We start from the raw sequence: 12,076 nt of genomic DNA, 5'->3' as shown, positions 1-12,076 counted from the left end.
AAGAACAAAAGTGCCATAGTTATTCTAAAAGGAAATGGTGTGGTTTAGGGAAGAAAAAAGAGGAAACATACAAAAAAAAAAATCTTTTTAATACAGCAAAGCGGCAAACATCAGAAGCATGTTGTTGTCACATGAATTGTTATTTGCACAATGAATTGCATCAGGTTTTTTGGTAGTTCATGTTCACTGCAATCCTGTAACTTCTCCCAGGAAATGCCATATCCTCAGACAAATTACAAATTACTAACATAATTCATTCAGAGTTCATTGAGATGATCAGGCCTCCTTTCCCATCCCTGAAATAAAATACTCTGACTTACCCTTATGCTAGCCACTGGAATATAAACATACTGAGTCATCACACCAATCTGAAAGACAGACTATTTAAGTAAAGGAGCTGTCATACAAAGCTGGGAACATCCTTTCAAAAGAAATGTTTAGTCGATGCTAGATGCTAAGTCCAGCTGGATTCTTTCGGCTGAAGCAAAAACCTGAAGTACCTTTACCCTCCCCAGTTTACATTTTCACTTAAAGTAAGGAGAGATGATCATGAGTCTGAGACGGCTCTTACAGAAGACACAATGTGTGAAGTAAGGTGGTAGTTTGCACTTCAGACTACAACTGGTCACTTGTGCTGTTCAGGAGACCTTTGAAGCTGTTATTAATCCAGCACGAGACAGCATGGTCAAAATCCAAACTGGACATCACCAGAAGTCACTGATAAACAAAATTAATGTAGTATTTTTCTTTCATCTCTGGAGCATGACTTCGGGATTCTTAATTCCTGACATACAATTTCAGCAGTTTTTCAGCCACTGAGACAACTTGGGTATTGGGAAATCTGTGGAGATGTGCATGAGAAGCTCAGAAAAGACAAGGTGACATTCCAGTATGTCAATGGTGTTCCAGTATCTGTGTGCTTGAGACCCTGCACTGGTGTCTGCCAAGCTTCTCCTTTGTAGTATGCCTGCAGTGCAGTGCAAACAACATGGCTGCAGGCTCCTTAGACAAACCCACCTTTGCCTTGCTTGAACTGTCCAGCTCAGGCACTCACAGATCCAGACCTGAGTTTTTATCCAGGAAAACCAATTACCATCATGCTGCCAGTGGTGTCCAAGTTACTGTTTTACAGAACATGTTCATTTTAAAAGAAAGTTAGCTCCTGGTGCACCACTCATTCTTCCCTTTCTGAAGGCTTTGATGGAGGTGGAAATAGTGTGTCACTCAGACATAAACACTACAGCCAGGAGAGCTGTAGCTCAGAGGAGTTTATTCCCACTTCATATATATATATATATATATATTATTTTTATTTTTTTGGGGGGGGGGGGGGAGAGCAAGGCTCCTGTGTTTTATAGGGGCAACGTAGTGGACTTAAAAAAAGCACCTGTTTGATAATGAAATAAATCTAAATAAATAATATAATTGATCTCCCTGGGAAGATGTAATTTAGAAATCAGAAAAGTATTCACATGCAAAATACTGTCCTTGGTTCTCGATTACACATGATTACACATTCTCATGGAAAGCAAAGGAGGTGGAAAAGACAGGATTTTTTTCATTCCACATATCTAGCATGATACCAATAACTGTCATCTGCCTCGTTTAAAACATAAATTAGACACACCATTTAGCCACCACATAAAGTCAGTACTGATCCTGCTTCAAATATGAATTAGAAGAAAGAAAACTAAGGGGTATTTATCACTACTGGAGAACAGTAGTATCGCCTCTACAATAGCAATGCCTTTGAATCGCTTCAATTTTCAAAAGAAGTGCTGCCAAATAATGATTCCACGTTGTGGTACATATTTACATACTGCACATGCTTACAATTGTTTATAAATTTCACTGATATAAACTTGCAACTACAATGGATATTTCCTGTGTTTACAATGGAACTGTTGAATTTTCAAGAATATTAAAATTAAGAAATAGCTGAGCTTACAGCAAACTACAGTTCCAAGTTCTCACTTCTTTATTAATAACAGCTGGTGGCAAAGATGTGTGATGTTGCCATGCCACACAACCAAAGCAAGATTCAGTAAACATATGGAAGATATCAAAGATTTCTAAAAACTAAAGCGGAAGACATTCATTTTAAGAACCAGGGTATGGTTAGCATTATCTAGTATTTCTCAATACCAAAACATGAATATCCATTCAGCCTACCTCAGCAGGCAGCAGGAAAACTAATCTTTAATTAATGTAGAATTTATGCTTTGGGATTTATTCATTTTCAAGTTCCTAGGGCTTGCAGAGATTACCCATGTGAAGGTTTAAACAATGGCATGTTGTTTTTCTGAACACACACAGAGACCACCTTAATGCCTTCCTGGATACTCACATGTTCACTGCATAGTGTCTTGCTAAGCAAGTAGAGCAGCAATGGAAAGCCATAACCTTGCTGAAAATCACGATTCAATGGGCAGTGGAGAAGCTGACAATACTGCTTTCAGGTTCTTGTTTTGCTGAGAATTCAATAAGCAGGTGCACAAGAGCCATTAGCACCAGAAAGCAAAAATGGAAGCCATGAGAAAATAAAAGAAAAAAAAATCTGAATGACCTAAATTGTGCAAATAAAAAGTTTCTGGGGGGAAAAAAAAAAAAAAAAAAAAAAATCAGGGTGTAGAGGGACACTGTTAAAGGAATACCTCCTCCGGAAAGCAGTTTTCAAGCCTGGAAAACTAGAAAGGGGCAAAACGAAACCCTGCCTGCCCCGTGGCTCACATTCAGTGATTAATCACTGCCTGTATAGAAAACCTACCAGAAACCCCATCCCCAAAAAAACAACTAGACCTCATTAGTGGACACACCTCTTTTTATTTTTTTTTTATATCCAGTCAGTAGGTTCAGACTTCTGAACTTGAAGGAGACCAGTATGCGATGTATCTACCATGCTCGTTGCTCATTATACAATTACTTAACCTACTTAAGCTTTCAATGATGTGATTTTAATTGGACACTAAGCTGGGGTGTAAGGTAGAGAAATGGCAGGAATCTTCTTCAAAGCATTTGTCTATGTTCCATGTATTTCTTCATTTTTTCTCTAAAATGTATAAATTATTCTCACATTATAAACTTGTGTTTTGAATAAATTAAAATTTTAGATTTTAATGGGAAATGTTAACTTTACACTACTGACTTTTTTTCCAAATTGTGAATAGAAAGATATTGAGTCTTGGACCAAGGATAAGAGCACCAGCAGTAATCAAAGGAAGAACATGGTTTAGAGTTAAAGCAAAGCTTTATCTGTTCAGTGTAGCTGGATACTTATTTGTCCTCTTCCCAAAGATGAAAATGGAATCACAAAATGTCTCACAGGTCGATAATCTATTATGTATAAATGTAGAGGTGACTCAGTCATTTTCAATGGGGTACCAGTTTGTTCAGAAGCATGTTCACTTTTGAACATTTTGCTTCATTATGGGGAAAATACAGAAAGAGAAGGATGTTTTCCATCCATTACCAGGATAACTTGACAGAAATAACCAAAGAAATGACTAGGGATTAAAACTATTTGCTATTGTCTAAATTACAAAACAATAAACTGAAACTGAAAACTCAGGATTAAGTGGGTTAACAAGGCACTTACATTGGTGTAAGCTTTGGGCTATGACTTTCATACAAAATCAAAAGCAAAAGATTTATGGAATTAAAACTTCCATCTAAGTCACTGAATCAATAACGATCTGAATTATTTTGTCAAAAGAGAAACATTCTACTGTATTTATGGCTAGGACTATTTGTTTTAATGTCATCCCTAGAATACATAGCATTTTTCCTCCCATTCACATTTTCTTTGGAAATCTACAGGAGTCACATAATAATCCTATCTATGATGAGGAAAAAGCAAATCAAAACCATCTGGGTTCCTAGCCTTTCCAGGCCACTAGCAACACTATTCCACATATTCTTGCTTTGTAAGGAAAAGGAGAATTGTTAATAACTTCTAAGCACATTCAGCCATTATTTGACACTTCTTTTCCAGCCTTGTCTGCATTCAGTATGAATTACTTAAACTTACACCTTTAAAATGGTTGAGCAGGAACACACCTATGCTTGAAAAAAAGGCATTTACTACTGAATTCTTTTGCTATACGGTTGCCACAAATCAACTAGCAAGGAAAAAAAAAAGAAAAAAAAAAAAAAAAAAAAAAAAAAAAGATTACTACATACTCACGTACTCTACAGTTTCCAGTACTCTTTCAGATATATTATCCATCCATACAGTATTCATACATGCACAGAACTAACATCTTCCAAACAGTAACCTGTCTCCCAGCAGTGCCTGTCTCTCAGCACGGTGTGACAAGAAGAATGCACAGGCTACTAAGGGAAGGTGGGCTCAGCTGTGTTTCTTCCTGAAAATGGAAAAATGCTGGGGAAAGCCTGGCAAATGCTAGTGTGTTCTGCATCTATAATCTCCACATCATACTGGTTCTGGTTCTGTGACCACTTTAACAGAGAATAAATAATCTGTCCTGCAAAAAGTGTGGCACTGGAATCAGGAGCAATGGAAGAATTGTCCTTGTCACAGCATTGGACTAGGGAATTCCAGAGAAGATATCACTCTACATTACACATATACACCACGCGTTACATGAATACAGAGCTGCAGGTCTGAGAGACCTGGCATGCAAAGCTCCTCAGTGGGTTTATTTCCAGGAGAATGCCCTGTTTGCTTTCTGAAGCCGAATGAGAAGAAAACTGCAAGGAGCAAGTGAGTGTTATTTTTTTACTGCTTCATTCAGGGGCAAAAAGGGAAAAAATGAAAGTCTTACTTCCTAGAAATGCTGCCTGAGTCTGAGATGCTTCCAAGTAACTTTCAGAATTATTGGAGTTACAGTATAGGCTGACTTGAAACTAGGAGCAATCTGAGGTGAAGAGCAATGCCAATTTGGGCAATTGCTACTACTATTAAATGATTGCTAAGTTAAATCTCTTTGGTATCAAAAAGATCAAATGTGGAAAATTCTAGCACATTAGCTTTTAAAACACTAGGTCCTATACATTGCAGAACTGAGTGTTGCAGCTTTGAGGAATACAGGAAGGGAAAAACACATTGATAATCACTGACCAGACAGTCCCAAAGCAAGAGCACCATCCACTGAGAATTAAGCTTGAACTCTCTCTTAACTGTGAAACATGAATTGAAAGAAATGTAGTCTGATGCATTCCTGAAGAAAGATACTTGTATCTACATTCACTTCCTTTCCTCTAAAGATTGGGTGAAGATGATTTAAATGTTCAATATAAAAAATTATTCTTTTCTGAGGAAAGGTGAGCCTTGAAATCCAGAAAGAGCAATAGCTTGCAGGAGCACCCACAATGATGCACCCCGACAGTCTTCTTTCCCACAAGTTTATAGGAACTGTGCACCCTTCTATGAGGAAAAGATTTGAAAATTTCCTCAATTTGTGTCTTCTCTTAAAAAATAAATAAATAAATAAATAAAATTTAAAAGGCAACAGGCAGATATTTAGCACATAGGCAAAAACTGGGATCCCACAGAATGCTTACTGTTGTGGGAAACATTTTCTTTGTGAAGAGGGGCAGGGCTTGAATCATCAAAAGATAAACATCATCACTCCAATATAGCTCTGGCAGTGTCTGTTTTTCAGCCTCTTTTCATTACATGACAACAGGCTGAAAACTACCTTATGCTGGCAACATCACTAACACTAATAAAGAGAAAATTATAAACTGTGCGATACACAAAGCAGCAGAAGCTGCAATAGTTCCACTGCAGTGACACAGATGGTGAAAAGGAACTGATGGACAGCTGGATTCAGTTCATCCCTTCTTAATTTGAGGATCAGGGAAGATGGGCAGGGGAGGAGACATCCAAGGAATAATGCTGCCACTTTGGTCAGTTTTGAGTGAACATACTTTCCCAAGCTGATGTTACAGATGAGGTGGCCACCACCTCATCAAAAAGAGAGGTGCAGCAGCGTGAATAGCGAGGGCTGAGGAGGCTGAGGTGCTCCATGGCAGAGATATTCCTGAAGGGACTGAAGCCTGTGGAAGACGTGCTGGAGCTAAGGGAAAGAGTAGGAAGGAAGGAGCAGCAGTGAGAAACCACCATGTTATGATCGCAGACCTCCCATGCACCTCTCACTGCCTCACTGAATGGACTGAGTGAAACCTGCAGCAGTTCTAAGGGGGGAGAAGAGTCTGGAGGGAAGGTGAGATGGGGAAAGGGGGAGGAGAGGTGTTTTCTCTAAGTGTTTTAACATTTGCATCTTTTTTTTGTTTGTTTCTGTTTCCCAATATCTGAACTAGTAATTATTTATATAAACTGATAATAAATTAATTTCCACAAGTCTGTTTTGCCCACAACGGCAATCAGTGAGTGATCTCCCAGTCTTTATCTTGACCATGAGCTTTCTCACTCTTGTTCTTCCTATTTTCTCCCCCTTCTCACTGGATGATGGATGCAGCAGGCAAGTGGCTTTTTGGGTGCCTGGCTGTGAGCACAGGCCACCTCAGTACAGTCTCCCAGGGAGACCATGCTCCTGTGGGCACTGTAGGCCAGGAGATCACAACATGGTCACTCCAAAGCAGAAGGCACAGCAATGGTCAAATAACACATCCTGGTATCTGCTGCTGCTTTTAACCTCCAAATATTCAGACTTTGCATGTAGAACTAACAGAAATAAAACCATATTAATTATATGCATAAATAAATAATGACAAGCATCTCTTTAGATTACAGTGGCTTCAAAGCACAACTGAGGAGAATCTATCCCTTCAGGGAAAGTCTTCTGCTCAAGGTAGACATGAGCTGCAACCTAATGCAGTACTTCAGAGGCAGCGAGATTCTTGCCTCTTTGTGAAACAGCAAGTCCTTGCTCGATTGTTGTCTCATTACTATTTTTAAATTTAGGATATTAAACCATTATCTCTATTTCTTTCACATTTGCTGATCAGAAAGACAAGCTGAAATTAAAAGCATCGCTGGGAAGGGAACTAGCTGTTCCACAACAGAATAGCAGAAATTAAATATGTTTCTCTCTGACAGTTAAAAAAGAGGCAGAGAAAAAAGAATAAATTTAAAAAATAAAACAGATGAGGTCTATTAAAGCAGGCGGGGAATGTTCTCAATGTCCCACAGGGCAGAGGCAGGGTGCCTGAGGGTCAGTGCGGCACTGGGAGTCACTGGGCGCTAGGACCTGCCGGCGAGGCTGCCCAGCTGCACTATTTTTATTATGGTATTTTTTGCATTCAGACTTTCCACTGCAGGCGGCCCGGGACAGGGGATCCGCTCTGCTGGGGTAATCTGGCAGGTCAGCCCAGCAGGAGTTATTTATAGAGGGGCGGGGGACAGAGAGAAGGGATGCGATCGGAATCATCCTGGGGCTGCGAGCCGGGAGAGTCATGGCCAGGCGAGGGGAAACCCCAGGCACCATGGTATGGTATGGCGTGTCACCCAGCACCTACATGGCATGGGCCCGGCACCCTACACGGCCTGGGACGAGGTCACAGCACAGGCCAGCCAGAGCACTGAGGGTGCAGAGCACCTAGGCAAGGCCCTTCCCTCTTCTCCCATTTTTCCTCACACAGCCCATGGGGAGGTGAGGACACAGCTCACCTTTATTCATTCCCTCAGTTAGAGACACTGGCGAGTGGAGGAGGACTGCTGTGCCCTGGCATTCAGACCTGGACTCTGGGGAGTTCCAGGCATAGCCTCACGTGACAAAAAAATGACCCTCACTAGGAATTAAAAATACGTAGGGAATGAGTGTAGTCACGCTGGAGCTTGTCTGGACACTGCCTTTGGTGAAACTCCTGCTCCACCCGCAACTATTCTGTGTGTGAAGACCTTTTTGAGGAGGATTTAAGCTTTCTGTGTCTTACTCTGACAACCAGTCACTTCACAAGGGGATATAATCAGCCTTTTTTCCATGGTGCTGGAGATTGTACTTACACAGCCTGTCATTTATGAGGTCCATTTCTTTTTGGTAGCAAAAGAAATTGGAACAGAGTAGAAACATTAGTATTGCAGATTGCAATCAGGCTGCCCCTGCTTTGTCCTGAAGGCAGTTAAAAATCGGGAGGTGGCCAGCTGTTACATTGGGAAGGGCCTAGGCTGTATGCAAGTGCATGACTAGGACTGCCCTGCTCCAAGGGGCCTGACACCCACCCCTGACAAACCCCGCTGACATTCAGAAACAAGGCGATCCTCCGGCCTTGTAAGCACTTGCCAGCGATGCCTGACATGCTGACAGGATTCAACTCTTCCCACACAATGTCACAGTGGTTGCCATCTTTTAGTGCCATTCTGTGTAAGTGCCTCACAGCACATGCTGTTCAGCCTGAAAGCAGAAGATCCGATGTCTACGGTCTCCTGATTCTGGTCGGGGTCAAAGCCACAGCTCCATATCTTAAGGAAGTGCCTTGGTGCCTGAATTGTGCCTGCTGTACTGGGATGGCCTCACCCTGGTGGGCCTCAGTGTGGCAACAACTCTGAGAGCCCCAAGGGCCACAGCCACACCGATGGCAACAAGGGCTTCTGCTTGAGTACAAAAGGCATATTCAGAGTTCACCAAACACCATCTGAGTGGTGGGGGGAGCAGGAGTTACTGGGACTCCCTTAGCAGGTCTAATGCCCCTGACATTACCTTGCCTTTCCTTCTTCTCTGAGAAGGCCCCTTCCCCAGATGGTAAATGAGTTGTCAGGGTGTTTATCCACCTCAGCTCCTGAAAGCACCCCTCTCTTGGCCACGCAAATAATGAGAAGAAATTATGTATCTGGCAATACGTAGACGCAGTATAACGGCAGGACACTAATGTTCCTCGAGGGAGCGGGGTGCTAAGACCTAAACATCTATATCAGCTTAGCAAAACAATAAAAAGCTCCTACATTCAAGTCTGCATTTTTAAATAATTACTGGCACAGTTTACAGTCCTGGCTTTCATTTGTATCTGCAGAAATCATATATAAGTAACAGCTAAACAATACAGATATATTAAACTGCCCGGTATGCACTGCATGTTTTATAGAACGCCTCCAATTGTGACGCATTTGAAACTATTTCATACTTTTGATTCACTACATGCTCAAGTTATCTACCACAGACACACAGCAGAGTGCCAACAAAGACTTTTGGAGGGGAAGTAAATGCTTTCTTTAACACTTTATAGTTCCAGGCTCCAAAAGACCAAGGAAAACAAAGTTTTACCCTGATAGTCTGATCAGATACTAATAGAGCACAAGAAGATTCCTCTAATCTGCAAGACTGAGCTGTGCAGCCTGGCTCACCACCCCATCACCATGAGTACCATTGGCTTCACTAAAAATGCACGTGGAGTGAAGATGATGAGCAAGGCTGAAGGGCTCAGCTACACTACTTCCCTCCAGGCAGGAGAGCCAGGCTGTGCGTGTACCCCCGTTAATGGTTTTAGGGAAAGGGGAAAGCATTTTCTTTCTAAGTAAGTTTTGGACAGTGTTTGGGACTCTCCTGTCCACCAGAGGAGCGTACAGCTTCCTACAAAACTTACTTGTCTAGACATCCAGGCAATGCCACCAACTTTTCCAGACACAAATTAAGCACAAAGGGTCCATGATTCTTTGAAGCCTAAACAACTTTACAGGTGTTTAGGTGACCTCCCTGATACCTCCCTTCAGTGGTGCCTATGCCCCAACAGTCACAGTACCTGAGAGGTGTACAACGGGATCTCAAACTAAGGTGAACATTACAAAAACAAAACTAAGAATGACAATTTATTGTACATTAATGGTCCATCTTTTAGGAACACGGGAAGGATGTAAGCAGCCATATGGAAAAAATCCATTCCCATATTTTTACTGCTGAAAGCTAAGCCTTCCCGAGAGACCCCATGAACTCATTAAAAGCTCTGGATACTTAATTTCAAGAGTTTCACCACCTCAGCCAGACTGCTAATATATTTATTAAAAATAAAAAGTTAATTAATTAATCGTCTGCCACGAAATGCATTCAAGGACTCTGAATCAAGTGGAGAAACGCTACCGCTGAGCTCCCCTGCCGCATGCAGAAACTTTTCAACACCGCTGCCGCACCGCCTGGGTCGCAGCGCAGCCGGCTCCGGGTCCGGGGGCGGACGGGGTGCGAGGCCGGGCCCATCCCGTCCCCGGGGGGCACCAGCCAGTCCCTCCTTACCTCCGGGCCTCCGGCAGCACGACCCCCGCGGGGGCAGGCACCTGCTGGGGGCAGGAGGACGGAAGGGCCGGCCGGTGCCAGCGCACCCGGCTCTCACGCAGCTCTCCGTGCACCTGTGGGTGGCGGCGGGCGTGTGTGTGTGTGTGTGTCGGGGAGGGGGGGAGGGGGGGGGTTCTTATGGATGTGGATCCCAAACTTTGCTGCCGCAGATCCTGGCCGGACCTGTTGCCGCCGGGCTGGGCTCTGCTCCTCCCTGCTCCGGGGAGCGAAGGGGAGCATCAGCGCCGCTGGCTGTGCGAGAGGGCTCCGCTGAGGCGATGGCACGGAGCTGGCGACCCCGCCAGCCCCCAGCTCTCCTCTCGCACGGCCCCTGCACCGGAGCAGGCAGCCGCAGGCTGTCACCTGTCGCCGGCTGTCCCCCGGGGTGGCACCGCCACCGGCACCGTGCCTGGCTCCCAGCGCTGCCCCTTCCCCTCGCTGCTGCACAGCGCTGCCCTGGCAGCGGGGCTCGCCCCTTCCCCGCTCTCCTCATCGCCCCGAGCCCCCCGGCTTCCCCTCCTGCCCTCCACCGGTCCCCGCGGAGGGGAGCGCCCCCGGGGGCTCGCCTTACCCGGTTGGCGGCGAGGACCTGTCGGTAGCGCTCCTCCTCCGCCGGCAGGGCAGGGAACTGTTGCATGGAGAGCATGCCGGGGCTCCCGCTGCTGCTGCTGGGGCTTCTCCACTTTCTCCTGTCCCCTGCGCTTCCCTGTCTCAGCCGCACACAACACACACACACACACACTTGCCGGGCTCGGGGTGGGGGGGCTCCGCATTTTGTCTGCTCGGCCCCCTGCCCCCTCCCGCCTCCTCCGCCCAATAATAACAAACCTCGGCGAGAAAGCCGCCGCATCCCCACCCCTTTCCCACACAAAGGCTCTACCCCTTGGGGACGAGCCGAGGGTCAGCCCGCGGGGCACGTATCGCCCTACGAGATCTCCCCGGGGGGCTGTGGGCACGGTGTCGTGTCCCCTCCCCTCCCCCGGACAACCTTCAGGTGATGCGGGCAGCCATGAGCCGGGCCGGGAGGGCCGCCGAGCTCGCCCCTCGCCTCCACCCCAATAAACAAAAGGGACAAAAGGTCCCTTCCCCAGCCCTCCTGTCCGAAAACGAGGAACCCGCAGCCCGCTCCTTCCCCCCCCGGAGCTGCACCTGTACCGCTCACATACACACAGAAACGCACTTCAAGGCAAACGCTTCCCCCTAGCTCTTCTGCAGCTTCTTTTCCAGCTGTCTACTGCTTTACTTTTGGATTTAGGTCATGTCACTTTGCATTCGTGTGTGAAGTTTAAAGGGGGCATTTCGTGCTTCTGGAGTGCCACCGCACGTAACTGACTGCTGCTCATGATAATTCACTCCTGCTTACCCAACCAAAGCCACCTCAGGAGGGAGTACAAGGGGGTTTGGCTTGGTTTTGTTCTTCCCCTCCTCTTTTTAAACAATTGCATGAATAAAAGAAGTATGGAGGAAGACATAGAAGCGAGAGTATTTATACATTAGGCAGCTTGGACATTGTGCAGAACAATTTGGGCTGTAATTCTGATTAAAAAACAAAGGAATGGAGCCATAATTCATCATTACAGCATTTCACAGAGATTCATTAGCCCTGTCAAAAACCACAATAAGAACAAATGAAGACTGAGAACTGAAAGGTGCAATCCATGGCCAGCTTGGCTTTGGACTGAGGCTGTGTTTTCCTCAGCAGTAACGACTTGCAAACCCTAACCCAACCTTTCCTCCTCATCCCATCCCCATTCCCTCAAGCTGGGGAGCAAGTCAAATCGCTGGTTTGTAGCCACAACATTCAGCCCAGGCACAGCACCCAGAAAAAGCCTAAACTGAGTTCAGGGGCTGTTGGTGGTTTTATGGAAATCATTGCCCGAGGAACAATTATT

General features: G+C 45.0%; 1 protein-coding gene across 2 annotated transcripts in view; it reads right to left on the bottom strand.

The window, feature by feature from the left end:
* CORIN (corin, serine peptidase) overlaps positions 1–10,936 on the bottom strand; it is a 132,883-nt gene extending 121,947 nt beyond the window's left edge. For both annotated transcript variants that reach the window (XM_035325028.1, XM_035325029.1), the window contains exon 1: positions 10,756–10,936. In XM_035325028.1, coding sequence (XP_035180919.1) covers positions 10,756–10,830 — 75 coding nt within the window. In that variant the 5' untranslated portion in view covers positions 10,831–10,936. The remainder of the gene's footprint in view (positions 1–10,755) is intronic.
* Between the last annotated feature and the right edge of the window lie 1,140 nt (positions 10,937–12,076).

The sequence above is a fragment of the Oxyura jamaicensis genome, chromosome 4 (assembly GCF_011077185.1).
Source record: "Oxyura jamaicensis isolate SHBP4307 breed ruddy duck chromosome 4, BPBGC_Ojam_1.0, whole genome shotgun sequence".
Classification (NCBI taxonomy): domain Eukaryota; kingdom Metazoa; phylum Chordata; class Aves; order Anseriformes; family Anatidae; genus Oxyura; species Oxyura jamaicensis.
Note: the sequence above shows the minus strand (reverse complement) of the source record. Positions and strands in the feature narration are given on the sequence as shown.